Source organism: Oratosquilla oratoria, chromosome 4 (genome assembly GCF_046742065.1).
Source record: "Oratosquilla oratoria isolate Oo_2021 chromosome 4, ASM4674206v1, whole genome shotgun sequence".
Taxonomy (NCBI): domain Eukaryota; kingdom Metazoa; phylum Arthropoda; class Malacostraca; order Stomatopoda; family Squillidae; genus Oratosquilla; species Oratosquilla oratoria.
In genome coordinates, this window is record NC_134780.1 from 27,056,894 (window position 1) to 27,078,690 (window position 21,797).

Below are 21,797 nucleotides of genomic sequence, written 5' to 3' on the forward strand. Positions count from 1 at the left end.
GTGGGGAATGACCGGTTGGACAGAAGAACCACTGTCTTTTTTTTTTTTTTTTTTTAATTGACGTGTTTTTGTTTCTTTTCGTTTGTTTCTGGTGTCTTCTTGTTGTCACATTTCGTGAATTTGTTTCCACCCACAAATAATCGATAATGCTTCATAATTTAATACATTACATCCAAATGTTGACTTACTTTACAAATCACAACCATTTACAGACTGTTTTAATGACAAAAACAACCAATATATAAGGTATTGTAAGTCATGTTTGGGTAAAAGTGACAACACTGTATATTTACGTACTAAACACTGCATGGGTTAAAATCGAATTTGTCAAAGACCGATGCTGTGGTGGGAAATGGAGAGTTGGCTCACTAAAAAGTGGGGAATTGGAGAAAAAAGGTTAAGAACCCCTGGTCTATACGGAAAGCTGTTTCTTGACACCATTCACGAGATGAGGGTGGTAAAGGAGTGTGAGATGGGTGTTTCAAAACATTACATCTTATACCTGTGCACATTGAAATGTTGTATACCTCTAAATACTTAAACTATTCGCCTCCTTGACAAGAAAGAAGTCTGTTCGCTCTTTACAAATAACTTTATATATAGAGTCCCATAAAAAGATTATCATATTCATGGTGAGTCATGCCAATTGAGAATATTTTTTCTCGTCACAGCATTATGAAACAAGTGCCCTCTCATAACGCTAAGCTTGCTTATCTCTAATATAAAACTACAGTTCTTCCTAGGTGCGTCACCAGTCAGTGATTTTCTGCAGCACCGTTGAGATTTAAATATTCAGTGCTTTCAGGTATCAACAGGGTCGTGAATGTTTATTTATTTCGCGTTCCAACCCGACCCTAAATACCTCTAGTTCTCTGTTAAGTACATATGTGCATACACACATGCACACATCTATATATGTATACGTACATACATATATTTATTACATATTATATACGGTATATATATATATATATATATATATATATATATATATCTATATATATATCTATACATAGAAATATACACACATATACACATATATATATATATATATATATATATATATATATGTGTGTGTGTGTGTGTGTGTGTGTGTGTGTGTGTGTGTGTGTGTGTGTGTGTGTGTGTGTGTGTGTGTGTGTGTGTGTGTGTGTGTTTACCTAGTTGTATTTACCTAGTTGTATTTTACGGGAAGGGGAGCTATGCTCGTGGAGTCCCGTCTTCATATCTCATTTTATCTAAACTATTTTTAAATTCATGTATTGTTTTTGCACACACCACTTTCTCATCTAACTTGTTCCAACTGTCTATTACTCTGTGAGGAAAGCTGTTCTTTTTCAAATCTCTTCTATAGCTGTCTTTTTTTATTTTCTTTCCGTGTCCTCGTAGTATTTCTGTCATCCCATTTGATCAGATTCTCTTTGTCAGTAATTTCTATGCCTTTCATGATTCTGTAAATAGCTATCAAATCTCCTCTCTCTCTTCTTTGCTCTAGTGTCTGTAGTTCAAGTTTTTCTAGTCTCTCTTCATATGATAGTTTTGAGAGTGTTGGTGCCAATTTTGTAATTGCTCTTTGTATTCTTTCAAGTTTTTTTTATACATTTTTTTGTACTTGGTGACCATATCGTTGCTGCATATTCCAATCTTGATCTTATCAGGGTGATTAGGATTTTCTTCACCATTTCTTCATCCAGGTATGTAAATGCAACTTTGATTGTTCTTATATCACTTTCTACTGTATTGCTCTTATCTATACTTCTAATCTTTACATTTTTATTAGACATTTCATCGTCGTCGGGAGGCCTTTTGTTTAACTTTCGCCTGTCTGCCTGGGCCAAGTCTACTCCTTCCTCATTTCCTTCCATTTCCCTCAGTAATCCCTCCCCCTTTCCTCTTTCCCTACTTTCCTACTACTCCACGAGCAATTTCCCCCCACCCTGTAAATACAATAGGCACTTCTCTTTGCGTTGGGATCCACAAACTTCAATTCTCTTCAGAACGTCTTCTAAGCCGTCCATTCGTTGAAGTGTGTGTGTGTGTGTGTGTGTGTGTGTGTGTGTGTGTGTGTGTGTGTGTGTGTGTGTGTGTGTGTGTGTGTGTTGAGACATTGTGATAGGTTTCAGGAAGGTGAAGGCGGAAGAGTAAGACACGGGTCTAGGGCCGAGTTTATTCCTGACCGGTTTCGCTAATAGCTTCTTCAGATGAATCGCGAAAGTGGAGATGATGTTAAAGAAGGTTGCAGGAAAGAAGACTGCAGTGGTCACACGATGAAAAGAGACGAGACAGTACAGCATATATATGTGTTTGATTCACCTTGGTCTTTGTTGGACTTGTGACCGACAGCTATTTCACTCCCGAAAGAGAGCTGTGTGTGTTTACATAGTTGTATTTACCTAGTTGTAATTTACGGGAGAGGGAGCTATGCTCGTGGTGTCCCGTCTTCATATCTCATTTCATCTAAACTGTTTTTAAGTTCATGTATTGTTTTTGCAAACACCACTTTTTCGTCTAACTTGTTTCAGATGTCTACTACTCTGTGGGGAAAGCTGTTCTTTTTCAGGTACCTTCTATAACTGTCTTTCTTGATTTTCTTTCCATGTCCTCTTGTATGTCTACTATCCCATTTTATTATATCCTCTCTATCAATAGTTTCTATGTCTTTCATGTTTCTATAAATGGTTATCAAGTCTCCTCTCTCTCTTCTTTGCTCTAATATAATGTCTGTAGTTCAATTTTTGTTAGTCTCTCTTCATATGATCGTTCTGAGAGTGTTGGTGCTAATTTTGTAATTGCTCCTTGTATTCTTTCAAGTTTTGTTATACATTTTTTTTGTACTTGGTGACCACATCGTTGCTGCATATTCCAATATTGGTCTTATCAAAGTAACTAGTATTTTCTTCACCATTTCTTCGTCCAGGTATGTAAAAGCTACTTTGATTGTTCTTATTAAATTATAAGTTTCTCCAATTTTTTTTTATATGTTTCTCATGTGACATATTATTCATAATAATGACTCCCAGGTCCTTCTTATTTTCTACCTTTTTTATTTCTTCTTCTCCCAATTTATATGATCCTACTATTCTTTTTTTGCTTCTTCCAAATTCCATTATACTACACTTCTTGATATTTAATTCTATCTCCCACTTCCTACTTCATTCCCATACTTTATTGAGATCACTCTGTAGCGTCTCACAATCTTCTTCAGTGTTCACTTTTTTTCAACAGTTTTGCATCATCCGTAAAGAACCTCATATAAATTTCAATTCCTTCGTCCATATAATTAATATATATAGCAAACATTATTGGGGCCAGAACTGTTCCTTGTGGAACACCACTTATCAATTCATCCCAATTAGAGTGTTTGTCTCTTATCACCACTCTCATTTTTCTTTCATGCAAGAAGTCTTCCATCCACTTCAGTAGTTTGTCCTGTATTCCTCCTGCAGTTTCTAATTTCTTAAGCAACTTCTTATGTGGCACCTTATCAAAAGCTTTTTTCAGGTCTAGAAATGCACAATCAGCCCATCCATCTCTTTCTTGTATTACATCTATTAGCCTTGAATATAAACACATTAAATTTGTGACGCATGGTCATCCTTCTCTAAATCCAAATTGTCTTGGATTTTGTACATTGTTTTTTTTTTTCCAAATGCTTTACCCATCTAGTTTTGATCATTCTTTCACAGATTTTAGCTATCGTACTTGTAAGAGAGACCGGTCTATAGTTAGTAGGGTCTTCCTTGTTTCCCCCTTTATATATAGGTACTATATTTGCTCTTTTCCAATCTTCTGGAACTTTTCCCTCTTTCAATGAACTGTTTATTAGGCTATGTATTTTGTCTGTTAGTTCATTCCTGCATTCTCTCAAAATCCAGTTTGCCATTTCATCCGGTCCATGCGATTTTCTGACATCGAGATTACTCAAGTGTTTCATTATTTCATTTCTTGATACTTCTATCTCTTTCATAGGGGGAACTCTCTCCTCCCATTCGATATCTCTAGGTTGTATGTTCTCCCTTGTAAACACCGATTTAAAATGCTTATTCATAATTTCTGCCGTTTTATATTTCCTCTGTGTATTCGAATCCTCCTTGTCGTAGTTTCTCTAATTCTTGTTTTCTTTTCAGTTTGTTGTTTACAAATCTGTAAAATAGTTTTGGTTGATCTTTACATTTTTCTATGAAATATTTTTCGTATTTTATCTTTTCTTCTCTGTGCACTTGTACATATTCATTTCTATAACTAGTAAATATTATCTGTTTTTCAGGGTTTTTTTCTTTTTTCCATTTTATCCAAGCTTTATCCCTTTTGTCTTTTAACTCCCTACATATTTTGTTGTACCAACACTTTACACATCCTTTTTCTTGCTTTTGTCTTGGGATATTCTTTTCCACTCCTTTATAAAAAAAAATTCAAAATACTCCATTTCTCTTCTACTGTTATATCCTCCTTGTGTTTTCTTTCCCAGTCAGATTTTTGAAAGAATTCTTTCATTTTGTCAAAGTTGTTTTTTTCATACATCAATCTTCCCTTTCTATATTGTTCGTTTTTTCATGTATTTTCCTCATTTAGTTCCAGTTCAACCAATATGTGGTCACTTTTACTTATTGGTGTTTTACATTCGATCTTGTCCACTATTTCGAGTTCTGATGTTGTTATTAGGTCCAGTCTCGATGGTTCTTCCTCATTTCTATACCTAGTATTCTCTTGAATCCATTGCGTCATTGTATGTTCAATAATCATATCAAGTAGTACATTTCCCCATAGGTCGTCTCCATTCTTCACTGTCATCTCTTCCCATCAGATTTCTTTACAATTAAAGTCACCCATTATAATTATTCGTCCTCCATCTTCCATTATCTTAGTGATATCCTTGTGTCTTCTAGCATATTTTTGTGTTCTCTCTCTTCCCACGAAGCCGTTTTAGGAGGCACATAACTTACCATAAACTTCCTGTTCTTCTTATCCTTTTCCTCTACTTCCATCGTAATCATCTCTACAGTATTCTTTCCATATGTGACATTCCTCACATTTATATCCTTCTTAGTCAGGAACATAACTCCACCCCCTTGTTTTACCTCTCTGTTTCTAATCCAACAATTATATGCACCATGTCCTACACTGTTGGGTGGTAGTGGAACTTTAAATTTTGTCTCTACAATTCCTATTATATCCGGTTCTTTTTCCTTCAGATAATCATTCAGTTCGTTCAAGCCTATTATCAATCCATCTATATTTGTGTAAGACACTTAATTTTCTGCTATTTCCATCGTATTTTCTGTTTCCTTTCCGTTTTTCTCTGCTATGAACCATTTCCTCACTTTCATATTCACTACTCTCCAATAGAATTTCTCTTTTTCTCTTTCCTCTTTATTCATTTCTCTTTTTATCCATATCTGTTTAAATGGCTCACTGTCTGCTAGTTTCCCTGTTTTGCTAAGATATTCTCTGCTGTCGTTTGTGACCTGAATTTAACCTTAATTGGTTTGGTCTTATCAGTATTGTATATCCCGACCCTATACATTTCTTCTATTTGTTTCCCTATTCCTGGTTCATCTTCTTGAACTACTTCTAATATACTATTTACTTTTTCCTTTTCCTCCTTTATTCTTGTAGTCCTATTTAGATTATGTTTCTCTTCCATCCCTAATATAATTATACATATCTTTTTATCCGCTAAGTCTCTTACTATGTTCCCCTTCTCTCTCATCACTTTAATTACTGTGCCTTCAGTTTGTTCCTTCATCTGTTGTTTCACTATATCTCTAAATTCAATTTTGTTATTCTCCTGAACCTTTTCCCAACCACTTACTTCTTTTGTTATGGACTTTTATTTTCTTTATTATTCCTCTTTAATTCCTCACTCTCTTTCTTTACTTCTCTTAACTGTCTTTTCTAAATTTTCTACTTTAGTTAGATTTTGATTCTCTTTTCATAGTTCCTCCAGTTTATCATCTTTCTCTGCAACTAGAGTTGATTGGTCAAACCTAATCTTTCATTCTTCGGTGTGTTTTTTTTTTTTTTTTTTTTTTTTTTTTTTTGTTTTTTTTTTTTTTTTTTTTTTTTTTGTTTTTTTTTTTTTTAGTTTCTCCTCTAGATTTACTAGTCGGGGGAGGTTGTCCCCTCCTCCCTCTTCAAATCCAGAAAAGCAGTTATCACCTTTTTCCATTGAGCTGCTATTATCTATATTTCTGCTCTTCACACCTCTGCTTCCTTGTTGTTCGTCTGTATATTCTGCCCCCCATTTGTTTACGCCTCTCCTAACATCCTGAGCCCATTCGTCCCCTTCCTCATTTCCTTCCATTTTCCTCAGTAATCCCTCCCCTTCTCCTTTTTCTTCACCCTCTCACTACACCACGAGCTTTCCCCTTCCCTATTAATACAACACAGGTACTTCCTTGTTGTTGTGATCCTCAAAATTTGCAGTTTTCTATGGAGTCCAAACTTCGTTGTCACCTCTACCGACGTGTGTGTGTATTTACCTGGTTGTATATACCTAGTTGTAATTTACGGGAAGGGGAGTTATGCTCGTGGGGTCCCGTCTTCATATCTCATTTCATCTAAACTGCTTTTAAATTCATGTATTGTTTTTGCACACACCACTTTCTCATCTAACTTGTTCCAAATGTCTATTACTCTGTGAGGAAAGCTGTTCTTTTTCAGATCTCTTCTATATCTGTCTTTCTTGATTTTCTTTCCATGTCCTCTTGTATTTCTACTATCCCATTTTATTAGATCCTCTCTATCAATAGTTTCTATGCCTTTCATGATTCTGTAAATAGTTATCAAATCTCCTCTCTCTCTTCTTTGCTCTAATGTCTGTAGCTCAAGTTTTGCTAGCCTCTCTTCATATGATAGTTTTGAGAGTGTTGGTGCCAATTTTGTAATTGCTCTTTGTTTTCTTTCAAGATTTGTTATACATTTTTTTGTACTTGGTGACCACATCGTTGCTGCATATTCCAATCTTGGTCTTATCAAAGTGATTAGTTTTTTCTTCACCATTTCTTCATCCAGGTATGTAAATGCCACTTTGATTCTTCTTATTAAACTATAAGTTTCTCCAAAAATTTTGTTTATATGTTTCTTATGTGACATATTATTCATAACAATGACTCCCAGGTCCTTCTCATTTTCTACTTTTTTTATTCCTTCTTCTCCCAATTTATATGATCCTACTATTCTTTTTTTTTGCTTTTTCCAAATTCCATTATACTACACTTCTTAGTATTGAACTCCATCTCCCACTTCCTACTCCATTCTCATACTTTATTGAGATCACTCTGTAGTGACTCACAATCTTCTTCAGTGTTCACTTTTTTTCAACAGTTTTGCATCATCCGCAAAGAAGCTCATATAACTTTCAATTCCTTCGTCCATATCATTAATATATATAGCAAACATTATTGGGGCCAGAACTGTTCCTTGTGGAACACCGCTTATTACTTCATCCCAATTAGAGTGTCTCTTATCACTACCCTCATTTTTCTTTCTTGCAAAAAGTCTTCCATCCATTTAAGCAATTTGCTCTGTATTCCTCCTGCAGTTTCTAATTTCTCAACCAACTTCTTATGTGGTACTTTGTCAAAAGCTTTTTTCAGGTCTAGAAATGTACAATCAGCCCATCCATCTCTTTCTTGTATTATATCTATTAGCCTTGAATAGAAACATATTAAATTGGTGACGCATGATCGTCCTTGTCTGAATCCAAATTGCCTTAGATTCAGCACCTTTTTTTTTTTTTTTTTTTTTTTATAATTTACCCGTCTACTTTTGATCATTCTTTCACAATTTTTTGCTATTGTACTTGTTAGAGAGACTGGTCTATAGTTGGTAGAGGTCTTCTTTATTTCCTTTTATATATAGGTACTATATTTGCTCTTTTCCAATCTTTTGGAACTTTTCCTTCTTTCAAGGAACTGTTTATTATGCTATGAATTTTGTCTGCCAGTTCATTCCTGTATTATTTCAAAATCCAGTTTGCTATTTCATCTAGTCCATGCGATTTTCTGTCATCAAGATTACTCAAGTGTTTCATTATTTCATTCTTTGTTACTTCTATTTCTTTCATAGGGGGGACTTTCTCTTCCCATTCGATCTCTCCAGGTTGTATGTTCTCCCTTGTAAACACTGATTTAAAATGCTCGTTTATAATTTCTGCCATTTCTATTTCCTCTGTGTATTCAACTCCTCCTTATCGTAATTTCTCTAATTCATGTTTGTTTTTCAGTTTGCTGTTTACAAATCTGTAAAATAGTTTTGGTTGATCTTTACATTTTTCTATGACATCTTTTTTCATATTTTCTCTTTTCCTCTCTGCACACTTGTACATATTCATTTCTACAACTGTATGTATTTTCCATTTTTCAGGTCTTTTGTCTTTCTTCCATTTGGTCCAAGCTTTATCTCTTTTGTCTTTTAACTCCCTACAACTTTTGTTGTACCAGCACTTTACATATTCTTTTTCTTGCTTTTGTCTTGGGACATACTTTTCCACTCCTTATAATTTTTTTTCAAAATATTCCATTTCTCTTCCACTGTTGTTTCCTCTTTGTATATTCTTTCCCAGTTTTTTTTTAAAGAATTCTCTTATTTCATCAAAATTTGTTTTTTCATACATCAATCTTCCTTTTCTATATTGTTCATTTCTTTTCATGTGTTTTTCCTCATTTAGTTTCAGTTCAATCAATATGTGGTCACTTTTACTTATTGGTGTCTTGTATTCAATCTTTTCCACTATTTCAGGTTCTGATGTAATTATTAGGTCCAGTCTTGATGGTTCTTCCTCATCTCTATACCTAGTGTTCTCTTGAATCCATTGTGTCATTGTATGGTCAATAATCGTCTCAAGTAGAACATTTCCCCATGAGTCTTCTCCACCCTTTACTGTCATCTCTTCCCAGTAGACTTCTTTGCAATTAAAGTCACCCATTATAACTATTCTTCCTCCATCTTCCATTATCTTATTTAATGTTATCCTTGTGTCTTCTGACATACTTTTATGTTCACTCTTTTCCCACGAGGCTTTTTTTGGAGGCACATAATTTATTACAAACTTTCTGCTCTTCCTATCTCTGCCTTCCACTTCCATCATAATCATCTCTATTGCATTCTTTCCATATGTGACACTCCTCACGTTTATATCCTTCTTAGTCAGTAACATAACTCCACCCCCTTGTTTTATCTCTCTGTTTCTAATCCAATAATCATATGCATTATTTCCTATGCTGTTGGGTGGTAGTCGACGTTTTACTTTGTCTCTACAATTCCCATTATGTCCAGTTCTTTTTCCTTCAGATAATCATTCAGTTCGTTCAATCCTGTTATTAATCAATCTATATTTGTGTAAGACACTCTTAATTTTCTGCTACTTCCATTGTATTTTCCGTTTCCCTTTTGTTTTTCTCTGTTATGGTCCATTTCCTCACTTTCATATTCACTACTCTCCAATAGAATTGCTTTTTTTCTGATTCTGTTCTCATCTCGTTTTTTCCCCTTAGCATCTTGTTTTTTTTTCTCATCCTCTCTTTCCTCTTTATTCATTTCTCTTTTTATCCATACCTTTTTATATTGTTCACTGTCTGCTAGTTTCCCAGTTTTTGCTAAGATATTCTCTGCTGTCGTTTGACTTGAATTTAACCTTAATTGGTCTGGTCTTACCGTACTATATTTCCCGAGCCTATATATCTCTTCAATTTGTTTCCCTATTTCAGGTTCATCTTCCTGAACTAATTCTAATAAACTGTTTACTTTTACTCTTTCCTCTTTGATTCTTGTAGTCCTATTTAGCTTATACTTCTTTTCCATCCCTAATATAATTATACATTTCTTTTTTTCTGCTATGTCTCTTACTATATTCTCCTTCTGTCTCATCACTTTAATAACTGTGTCTTCATTTTGTTCTTTCATCTGCTGTTTTACTATATCATTAAGTGCAATTTTGTTGTTCTCTTGGATTTTTTCCAACCTTGTGCTTCTTGTGTTATGGACTCTTTATTCTCTTTATTATCATTCTTTAATTCCTCATTCTCGTCTTTTACTTCTTTTAACTGTCTTTTTAATACTTCTATTTCTTTAGTTAGTTTTTGGTTCACCTTCTCTAATTCTTCCAATTTTTCAACTCTCTGCGTGATCTGCGTAAGTTGACCGAACCTATCCTCCCAATGTTTGACAATTTTCTCAAGTTTTTCTTCTAGGCTTGCTAATCGGGGAGGGTTGGCTTCCCCCCCTTCATTAAATCCCTGGAAATTATTATTTTCACCTTCCATTGTGCTGCTCTTATCTATATTTCTAATCTTTACATTTTTGTTAATCCCTTCTTCATCAGTAAAATCCTTCGGGGCGCGTTTGTTTGCATGGCGTCTGGCTGCCTTGACCAAATTACCCCTTCCTCATTTACTTCCATTTCCCTCAGTAATCCCTCCCTTTCTCCTTTTCCATCACATTCCCACTACACCACGAGCTTTCCCCTACCCTATAAATACAAAAAGGTACTCCGTCGTAGTTTAAATCCACAAAAATTGCGTATTTTCCCCCCGGAGTTCCAATCTTCGCCGTCAATCAGACGATTGTGTGTGTGTGTGTGTGTGTGTGTGTGTGTGTGTGTGTGTGTGTGTGTGTGTGTGTGTGTGTGTGTGTGTGTGCATATGTATGTATATACACGTGAAGATCTGCAGATCATATGTAAAGCGCAAACACCAGACAATATGTATAGGTGGACACTACGATACTCACGATACATATAAGGAGAGCCAGGAAAAAATTGCGGTAATCTTGAAAATAATTTAAGAAAAACTGCAGGTTGGAAAATATTTAAGGAGTGTGTCAAGAATATAGTGGAGGACTACTGGATAATTAGGAAAATGACAGGAGTGTGATAAAAAATAAGGATTCCAGAACTTTTCACTTAACTATTTTCAATCGTTTCTGCCGAAAGTCTGTCTCATTCTATTGATTACACTGCAAATAAATACTTAGATAAATTAATTAAATAAATAAACAAGTCAAAATAAAATAAAATTCTACCTATTATGAAGTCAAATTTACGTTCTGTACGGATCGAGGCCATCGTTTCTCGTCCAGTTGTCATTTAGTGTGAAAATATTCCCATTTATGATCAAATAACTGCTCTTAAAGTCCTTTACTCCAACCCAATTCTTATTTCAAAGGAAAATGTTTTCACACGTTTTAGGATGTTTTCGTATGATTTGTTTCTTATGTTTGGTTTCAGTTTTGTGGCAAGTCATATTCTGTGCAAATATATACGAGATTCAGAAACCAAATAAAAACAGCATATTCCAAATATGAGCGAGATCACAAGATAGTATTGTCAGTTCTAGAAGCTTATATGCAAATATATAGATTTTCTAATATTTACTTTCTCTTTGACAGTAATAGTGCTTATTTGATTAAAGGTCGTTGCCAATTTCACCAAATTCCTTTTCGCTTTCCACTTTGGTTCAAGTTTTCCCCCTTCTAACTTGCAGTTGTTCAGTGTTATTCTTACACACGTGCATAACTTTACATTTCAGTTAAATTTCATAAGACAGTTACAGGCTCTAGTTTGTCTAAATCTTCTTGGATATTCGCTTGATCTGAGTGATCATTCATTCAGTAATTACACGAGATATTACCAATACATACATACATAATAATATGAGGCTTTCCATACATGTGACTATACATTCATTAACCCTTTCTCTGCTTGACGGCAGCTACGATGAACAAATATATCAATAAAACGCAGCGAAAGAGTTAATGTGTTTTCTGAATACAATCGAATACTGTACATGATGTTTAATAATGCCTCCCCTGTTCAGGAAACCCACTCGCCATTGCGTCTGTAACTTCAGTTATTTTGAGTCAAACGTGCTTTACAAAATGCCCAAGACGAGAACTGGGATCTTGCAAATACCCGGATTCTTCAAACAGGTAAGGTACACGCTTGGCTAGTGGATGGACCGCGTTTTTTGTTAAAACAATTATACACAATTTCAGTCTTTAGATTATAACTCTGACTAAGGTATAACTATCTATTGATCTATAACTTAGAAGCCCCTTCACCCATATATGGTAGGTAAACTCACTCATGCACCCACACATAGCTATCGCACTCCTATCACCTATTTACTTTCCTTCTAACTCATCCCCATATATGAAGGGACATCCCTGCTCCTCGCCCACTGCCTAAGTCGTCAGAAGCAATGCAATAAGGCACAGCATATCTACAGGAGTGTCACACAATTTCATTTACATGGTGATACTTCCTCCTCAAGAAAATCATGATAAATCCTTTTAGGCGACGTCAATTTGCAACCATTCTCCACTCACACCTATCTCTTGCCTTCTCCCTTCCCTGCTCAACGGACATCCTCCTTTTACTCAAGGCCCCCTTCACCCCAGCTATCTATCTTTCACTGTCGGTCTTCCCCTCAAGTTCCCTCCATCCACCTCTGCCTTCCACACCCGTTTTGCTGGCCTTTCCTCTCCTCATTCATTGTTTCCATGTGCCCAAACCATCCCAATATCTGTGTAGGGCATATGGTTTCTATCTATCTATGAATTTTTCTAATACTAAAAATTCTTCCAAAAGTGCTAAGATAGCATTTGACCGCGTGCTCTTCGATATCCAAAAGTTTATTTCTTTAGCAATCTAAAATGAAATGCCCACAAAGTCCAGCACAATCGCAAGGCATATCAGACCCCAGGAATTCCCAATATACATGAAATATTATATATGTACATATAGCTTGAGAAGAAAATTTCATCTAAAAATATACCTCTATATAGGAGTAGAAAAAGTGGTAAAGGAAAACAAATGCATCTTCTAAACAAAACAAGTCGCCAAAGTGAAGTCCCTTCAACACGGTGACGTACTTGACAGATCTGACCCTGGCTTGATCTCTGATGAGGTCGGACGATTTTATGGAATTATGGGGGGATAGGGGCCTTGACCTGGGGGGTAAAGGGGATCTCGATCGATCAAGACCTCTTTCAGTTCGGAGTCGCCTTTCCCTGGACCGTCACCGTGTTGAAGGCGTAACAGACGACGGTCCTACTCGTCTATCAAAATGCCGCAATCTGAAAGAATTTACATATCAATAATTGTGTATATTGCCCAGCTTCACACCTCTGTCAGAAAGAACATATATTATTTCCACATCCTTTCACTGTTCTCACTTAAGTTTCTGTCAGTCCTGGGATGGGGGCAGCAAAAGCGCTAATTATCCCCCGATTGCGTCTTTGCCAGCTTGACTACCAAGTATCGGATCGTCACTGTCAACCGTCACCCAGTGACACCTCGGTGTGGTAACATTGGGAAAAAAGCGCTAGGCCACGTGTCATAGCATAGAATCTATTCAAATCGTTATTATAATCCTTAATAGTGATATTCATTGTACTCTACAGCTTCCTTTATTATATACAATACATATACATACATATATATATATATATATATATATATATATATATATATATATATATATATATATATATATATATATATATATATATATATATATATATATATATATACACACATAAACAATATCAAATAGAGAGGGACATGCACTAATGTTAATTGGCAGAATGTTTCAGATCCTGAACGGACTCGTTGGAGCGCAATTACTATGGTTATTTTTAACTGTTGGTTCCTTGATAATAAGGACACATCTCTTGTAGCGATGCACTCCAAATTTTCTCTCAAATGTTTCTAATTCCAGCCCATTGTGTTTTGTCAATAACAATCTGAACTCAATATTCCTGAGAACTCCTGAGGGTATGCTGATACATTTCAGGCCCCCCCCCAAAAAAAAAAAATATTAATGAAAAACTCAACAATTGACCTTGTTCTTCCATTTCAGATGGGTTGTGTGTTGGTGTTGTCTGGAGGGATGATATGTAACGGCACGGGCACAACGTGGCCCGCCGTCCTCCCTAAGGTCATGAACGAATCAAATGGCGAATACACCGAAGAAGACACTCAGTGGATCAGTAAGTTCATACAAAGAAAACAGAAGTTTATCGTGCGCAGGAAAAATCACTGCGACAGACTTGAAGACTATTTTATATATAATTCGCACGGAAGTTTTCATAATTATTTGCAAAATAGAATGACACACTAACGGTAACAAACGTGACTAAAATTTCCTCTATTTTTGTTTTATCTCTTTAGTTCCTAAGGCTGTGGATGCAACCTCATTGCACAGAGTAAGATATGCTTTATAATGTACATTTTCTCATCTTCCTAGTCTCTGTATATAGTCTCAGTGGGATATTCGTTCCTGTGCTTGCCGGTACGTTGATGGAGTTGCTGGGGTCGCGTCGCATGGTGACCATTATCACCATTCCCACGATGGCCTTCACAGTGTTGATCGCCTTCGCGCCATCCAAAACCGCCATGCTCATCGGCCGCATTGGAACCGGCTTGACCGGAGGAATGATGAACACCATCACTGCTCCCTTCATCTCAGAGCTTGTGAACCCTGAAATTAGGGGCTTGCTCACTTCCTTACTAAGAGTGCAGCTCTCGATCGGGGTTGTTCTGATGACGATCATGGCCAAGTTCCTAGACTGGAGTCTGGCAACGGTGTTGACCGTCGTCCCGCTCGTCCCCGTTTTCTTCTTACTGTTTCTAGTCCCCGAGGTGAGATTCTGGTATCTTTAATCTATTCATTTATTCGTTCATTTACTTAATTTATCCATTCATTGGTTCGTCCATTTTACTCTTTATTTGTTTATGTTTTAATTTAATCAATCGTTGGTTACCTATCCTCTAGTCTCCATTCTGGCTGGCAAAGCACGGAAGGGACGATGAGGCGTTGAAGGCACTCTCCCTCCGGGGATCCAAGGAGAACGCCCGCAAGGAGCTGGACAAAATCAAGAAGGGAATCGAGGAGCAGCCTTCTTTCAGCACCAAGGATCAGGTAAGTCGGAGGCGCAAGAGTTTATTGCTCGTTTATTGCAGTAGCTCGATAAGGTCGTATAATACAGGCAAATATACGTCACTACAATCGGAGCAGAAATGCCACATACTTTGATAAATCGAAGAAAATATGATTCATATTATTATCGAAATAAACACCATGTTGTTTACTGCCTTCCAGGACCAAGGGCCTATTTGAAATTTCGTCAAACTGGGGCCTTCGCGGAAGTGTTTGAACCCAGGCCTTGTATGGAAATGTTAAAACTTTTATATTGTCTTTCAGTATTTAGTACATCAAGCATTTAATGCTCTTTGGCTAAGACTGGTATACTACACGAAAATAAATCATCCATTTCGAACTTTGGTAGAGGAGGCCCCCGCTATTCATTTTCTAAATGAGCCCCGCGATTCCTTGCACCGTCTCTAATTCGGGACTTTTGCTTTAATGACACGTGGCCAAAATGACCTCAAAAACACGGAGTTAAACTATGGATCTTGACCGAAATCGTCAAGTCGGCCGATTTGGCCAATATACATGCATAGGTACATACGTACATACGATACATACACAAAACTCATGATATCATCAAGCCGGGACCTTACATGCATTTGATACTAGATATGATAAATTAAAGATTAAGAGATAGTACCCCACGAGCTCTCTTTTCCTGTATACATGTACCACAATTAGGTAAGCACACGCGTATTGCATGTGCTTTACTATCGTTACTATTACTCTCATCGTTCACGTCGTTAGTCACTAGAGTAAGATTAAGATAGGTAAGGTTAAGGTTAGGTTAGCTGAGTTTTAGATTGGGTTCAGCTTAGGTTTGATATGGTTAGTTCAGGTTAGGTTATGTTTAAATATGTGAGAAAGCTTTACTAAAAGGTAAGAATATTTTTTGGGCCTTTATGGATTTGGAAGGCTTATGAAAGGGTGGACAGGAAGGCACTGTTGGGGTTTTTGCAGATGTATAGGATCGGGGGGAAAATGTTAAGGATAGTCAAGAGTTTTTACGAGAGTAGTAGAACCCGTGTTAAAATGGGACATGGAGAAAGCAAATGGTTTGAAGTAAAGGTGGGGCTGCGTCGGGGATGTGTCATGTCGTCGTGGCTGTTCAATGTGTACAAGCATGAGGTGGTGCGAGAGATAAATGCAGGGGTAAGGGGCAGGAGATTGATGGTTAAAGGAAATAGAGAAAAGTGGGAGGTGAGCCAGTTGTTGTGTGCTGATGATACTGCTGTTGTGGTAGGGTCAGAGGGGGGATTAATTATTAAGGGAGTTAGTGACAGTGTTTGGGAATGTATGCGATAGGGGAAAGTTGAAGGTAAATGTTGGTAAAACTAAGGTGATTAGATGTACAAGGGGAGAGGATGGCAGTAATTTGGAAGGAAGTCTTAAAGGAGAGAGGCTGGAGAAGGTGGATAACTTTAGGTACTTGGGGTCACATGTGGCAGTAAAGAGAAGTGTGGAGGTGGAGGTAGATTGTAGATTGAGAGAAGCGAGTAAGTGCCTTGGGGGACTAAAAAGTGTAATAAGAAAGACATTTGGGAATGGATGCAGTGAGATTGTATGAAGAGATGATTGTACCAAAAGTACTGTATGTAGTAGAGACCTGGAATTTAAGAGAGGAAGAGGGCTAATTTTTAAATGTGTCTGAGGTGAAGTATGAGACATATGGCAGGGATTATAAGGTTAGATAGAGAAACGAGGTGAGATGCGAGAGTGGGGGTGGAAAAGGAGATAGGGTTGAGGAAAGAGTATTGGGATTGTTTGGACGCATGGAAAGGATGAGTAAAGAAAGTTTAGTAAAAGAGGTGTGGGAGCCAGAGCTGGAGAGAGTGAACATGAGGGGACAACTGAGGATGGGATGGATGGATGGGGTGAAAGGGGCATTGAGCAAAAGCAGAATGTCTGTTGAGCTAGAGCAGATTGTCTGTTGTGCAAGTGCAGAATGTCTATTGAGAAAGGGAGAAGGTGGAAGATAGGAGTGAGTGGAGAATGGCTATGTATATATGATACTGTGATGCAAGGGATTTGGTGGGGAATGGGAGTTAGGGATTGGTTGTGTGTGAATATTTTGACGCAGCCTGAAGGGGTTTCTCCTAGTCATCTACTTTTTTTGTATTAGGGGATAGAGGGGGGGGGTCGCCGATTAAGTGAAGTGGCCTTGCTGTGGATGCGCAGTGTCTTGTTTATGCGCCTGACCTAGGGCATTTGGTGGAATACAGGGATGACCCGTCATCCATGAGAAGCTAAAATGAGAGGGAGGAAAGGATGTTGCATGGGAACTGAGTGGGGCTGAAATAAGTGGGAATGGGTATAAGCTTTTTGACTCTGGATACCCCCCTGATAAGGTTTGCTTACTGTAACTTGGGTTATGTTAGCTATGGGTACGTTTAGTTTAGATTAGTTTAGGTGTAGTTTAGATTTTGTTAGATTTGATTTGATTATATTAACTTAGGTGTATTTCTCCCTGTGACTGGAGACACATGCTGTCACACAAACACACACACACACACACACACACACACTTTCAACGAACGGACGGCTTGAAGAACGCTCTGAAGAAAAGTGCAGATTGTGGATACCAACGCAAAGAGAAGTGCCTTTTTGTATTTGCAGGGGGGGGGGGAAATTGCTCGTGAGGTAGTGGGAAAGTAAGGAAAGAGGAGAAGGGGAGGGATTACTGGGGAAAATGGAAGGTAATGAGGAGGTGGAGGACTTGGCCCAAATAGACCGCCGGGTAAACAAAAGACCACAAGACGAGCTGGATGACGACATGTCTAATAGGAATGTAAAGATTAGAAGTATAGAGAGGAGCAATACAGAAGAAAGTGATGAGAATATTTTCAAGGGATTTAAAGAGAGTGGGGGGGACACAAACCCCCCCCGACTGACAAGACTAGAGATGAAGGTTGATAAGGTGATCGAGGACTTGGAGAGTAGGTTAGGTCATATGAACACCATTTTAAAAAGGGTTGAAAGATTGGAAGAACTGGAAAAGGCGAATAAAAACTTAACTGATGAAATAGAAGAACTAAAAAGACAGTTAAGAGAGGTAAAGGGGGAGAATGAGGAATTGAAGAAGAATAGTAAAGAAAACAGAGAAACAATAGCTAAAGAAAGTAAAAATTGGAAGCAAACCCAAGAAGGAAATAAGATTTCATTCACTGACATAGTCAAACAGCAATTGAAAGAACATACTGAAGACTCAGTTATTAAAGTGATGAGACAAAAGGAGAATATAGTAAGGGATTTAGCAGACAAGAAGAAATGTATAATTATATTAGGAATGGAAGAGAAACACAACACAGATAGAACCACAAGAATCAAAGAGGAAAATGAAAAAGTAAGCCAATTACTAGAATCAGTTCAGGAAGATGAACCAGGAATTATGAAACAAATCGAAGAGAAATTTAGACTCGGAAAGTATAGCACAGACAAGACCAGACCAATTAAGATTAAATTCAAGTCACAAACAACGGCAGAGAATATCTTATCCAAAACAGGGAAACTAGCAACAAGTGAACAACACAAAAAGATATGGATAAAAAGAGAAATGAATAAAGAGGAAAGAGAGGAAGAAAAGCAGAAAAGACTGGAAGCTAAGACAAAAAACGAGAACAGAACGGAGTCAGAGAAAGAGAGATTCTATTGGAGAGTAGTGAACATGAAACTAAGGAAGTTCGACATACAAAAGAAAAACATAAGGGAAACAGAGAACACAATGGAAGTGGCAGAAAACTAAGAGTGTCTTACACAAATATAGATGGATTAATAACAGGATTGAATGAGCTGAATGATTATTTGAAAGAAAAAGAACCGGACATAATGGGAATTGTAGAAACAAAATTAAAAGGCCCACTACCACCCAACAGTGTAGGACATGATGCATACAATTATTGGATTAGAAACAGAGAGAAAAAGCAAGGGGGTGGAGTTATGTTCCTGACTAAGAAGGATATAAACGTGAAAGGTGTCATATATGGAAAGAATACAGTAGAGATGATTATGATAGAAGTGGAAGACAGAGATAAGAAGAGCAGAAAATTTGTGATCAATTATGTGCCTCCGAAAACAGCCTCATGGGAGGAGAGTGAATATAAAAGTATGTTAGAGGACACAAAGATAGCATTAACTAAAATAATGGAAGACGGAGGAAGAATAGTTATGATGGGCGACTTTAATTGCAAAGAAATCTGCTGGGAAGAAATGACAGCAAAGAGTGGTGATGACTCATGGGGAAATGCTCTACTTGAGATGATTACTGACCATTCAATGACACAATGGATACAAGAGAACACTAGGTATAGAAATGAAGAAGAACCATCGAGGCTAGACTTAATAATTACATCTGAACCTAGAATAGTGGACAAGATTGAATATAAAACACCAATAGGTAAAAGTGACCACATATTGATTGAACTGGAACTTAATGAAGAAAAATATATGAAAAGAAATGAACAATATAGAAAAGGAAGAATGATGTATGAAAAAACAAACTTTGATAAAATAAGAGAATTCTTCCAACAAGAAAACTGGGAAGAAATATACAAAGAAGAAACATCAGTGGAAGAGAAATGGAATATTTTGACAAAAATTTACAAAAAAGGAGTGGAAAAGTATGTCCCAAGACAAAAACAAGAAAAAGAATATGTAAAATGCTGGTACAACAAAAGTTGTAGGGAGTTAAAAGACAAAAGAGACAAAGCCTGGACCAGATGGAAAAAAGACAGAAGACCTGAAAAATGGAAAATATATACTGGTTATAGAAATGAATATGTACAAAAGTGCAGAGAGAAAAAAAGAAAATATGAAAAAGATGTTATAGAAAAGTGTAAAGATCAACCAAAACTATTCTACAGATTTGTAAACAATAAACTGAAAAACAAACAAGACTTGGAGAAATTGAGACAAGGAGGAGTTGAATACACTGAGGAAATGGAAATGGCAGAAATTATGAACAAACATTTTAAATCAGTGTTTACAAGGGAAAATATACAACCTGAAGAGATTGAGTGGAAAGAAAAAGTCCCCCCTATGGAAGAAATAGAAGTAACAAAGAATGAAATATTGACACACTTGGGTAATTTTGATGTCAGAAAATCGCATGGGCCAGATGAAATAGCAAACTGGATTCTGAAAGAATGCAGGAATGAACTGGCAGACAAAATACATAGCATAATAAGCAGTTCCTTAAAAGAAGGAAAAGTTCCAGAAGATTGGAAAAAAGCAAATATAGTACCTATATATAAAGGAGGAAATAAAGAAGAACCTACCAACTATAGACCAGTCTCTCTAACAAGTACAATAGCAAAAATTTGTGAAAGAATTATCAAAAGTAGATGGGTAAAATACTTGGAAAAAAACAACGTACTAAATCCAAGGCAATTTGGATTCAGACAAGGACGGTCATGCGTCACCAATTTAATATGTTTCTATTCAAGGCTAATAGATATAATACAAGAAAGAGATGGATGGGCTGATTGTGCATTTCTAGACCTAAAAAAAGCTTTTGACAAAGTACCACATAAGAAGTTGCTTAAGAAATTAGAATATGAAGGAGGAATACAAGGTAAATTGCTAAATTGGATGGAAGACTTTTTGCAAGAAAGAAAAATGAGAGTAGTGATAAGAGATCAGCACTCAAAATGGAATGAAGTAATAAGCGGTGTCCCGCAGGGAACAGTTCTGGCCCCAATAATGTTTGCTATATATATTAATGATATGGATGAAGGAATTGAAAGCTATATGAGCTTCTTTGCAGATGATGCAAAACTACTGAAAAGAGTGAAAACTGAAGAAGATTGTGAATCACTACAGAGGGATCTAAATAAAGTACAAGAATGGAGTAGGAAGTGGGAGATGGAGTTCAATACAAAAAAGTGTAGTATAATGGAATTTGGAAAAAGCAAAAACAGAATAGCAGGATCATATAATTTGGGAGAAGAAGGAATAAAAAAAGTAGAAAATGAGAAGGACCTGGGAGTCATTGTTATGAATAATATGTCACCTGAGAAACATATAAATAAGATTTTTGGAGAAACCTATAATTTAATAAGAACAATCAAAGTGGCATTTACATACCTGGATGAAGAAATGGTGAGGAAAATCCTAATCACCCTGATAAGACCAAGATTGGAATATGCAGCAACGATATGGTCACCAAGTACAAAAAAATGTATAAAAAAACTTGAAAGGATACAAAGAGCAATTACAAAACTGGCACCAACACTCTCAAAACTATCATATGAAGAGAGACTACAAAAACTTAAACTACAGACACTAGAGCAAAGAAGAGAGAGAGGAGATTTGATAGCTATTTACAGAATCATGAAAGGCATAGAAATTACTGATAGAGAGAATCTGATAAAATGGGATGACAGAAATACAAGAGGACACGGAAAGAAAATAAAAAAAGACAGCTATAGAAGAGATTTTAAAAAGAACAGCTTTCCTCACAGAGCAATAGACAGTTGGAACAAGTTAGATGAGAAAGTGGTGTGTGCAAAAACAATACATGAATTTAAAAATAGTTTAGATAAAATGAGATATGAAGACGGGACCCCACGAGCATAGCTCCCCTTCCCGTAAAATACAACTAGGTAAATACAACTAGGTAAATACACACGGACAGACGGCGAGGATTGACGTCCTGAAGAAAAAGTGAAATTTCGTGGATCTCAACGCAAAGGAAGTACCTATTGTATTTGCAGGGAAGGGGATTGCTCGTGGTGTAGTGGGAAAGTGAGGAAAAGGGAGAAGGGGAGGGATTACTGAGGGAAATGGAAGGAAATGAGGAAGGAGAGGACTTGGTCCAGGCAGGCAGACGCCATGTAAACAAACGCGGGCCGGATCAATTTAGTGACG

The 21,797-nt window shown here is 36.8% G+C and overlaps 1 protein-coding gene across 1 annotated transcript in view; it reads left to right on the forward strand.

The window, feature by feature from the left end:
• The first annotated feature begins 728 nt into the window (after positions 1-728).
• LOC143024703 (facilitated trehalose transporter Tret1-like) overlaps positions 729-21,797 on the forward strand; it is a 33,242-nt gene continuing 12,173 nt past the window's right edge. Inside the window, exons 1-5 of the mRNA XM_076183745.1 lie at positions 729-805; positions 11,817-11,928; positions 13,863-13,992; positions 14,250-14,644; positions 14,778-14,924. Of these exons, the coding sequence (XP_076039860.1) occupies positions 11,878-11,928; positions 13,863-13,992; positions 14,250-14,644; positions 14,778-14,924 (723 nt within the window). The 5' untranslated portion in view covers positions 729-805; positions 11,817-11,877. The remainder of the gene's footprint in view (positions 806-11,816; positions 11,929-13,862; positions 13,993-14,249; positions 14,645-14,777; positions 14,925-21,797) is intronic.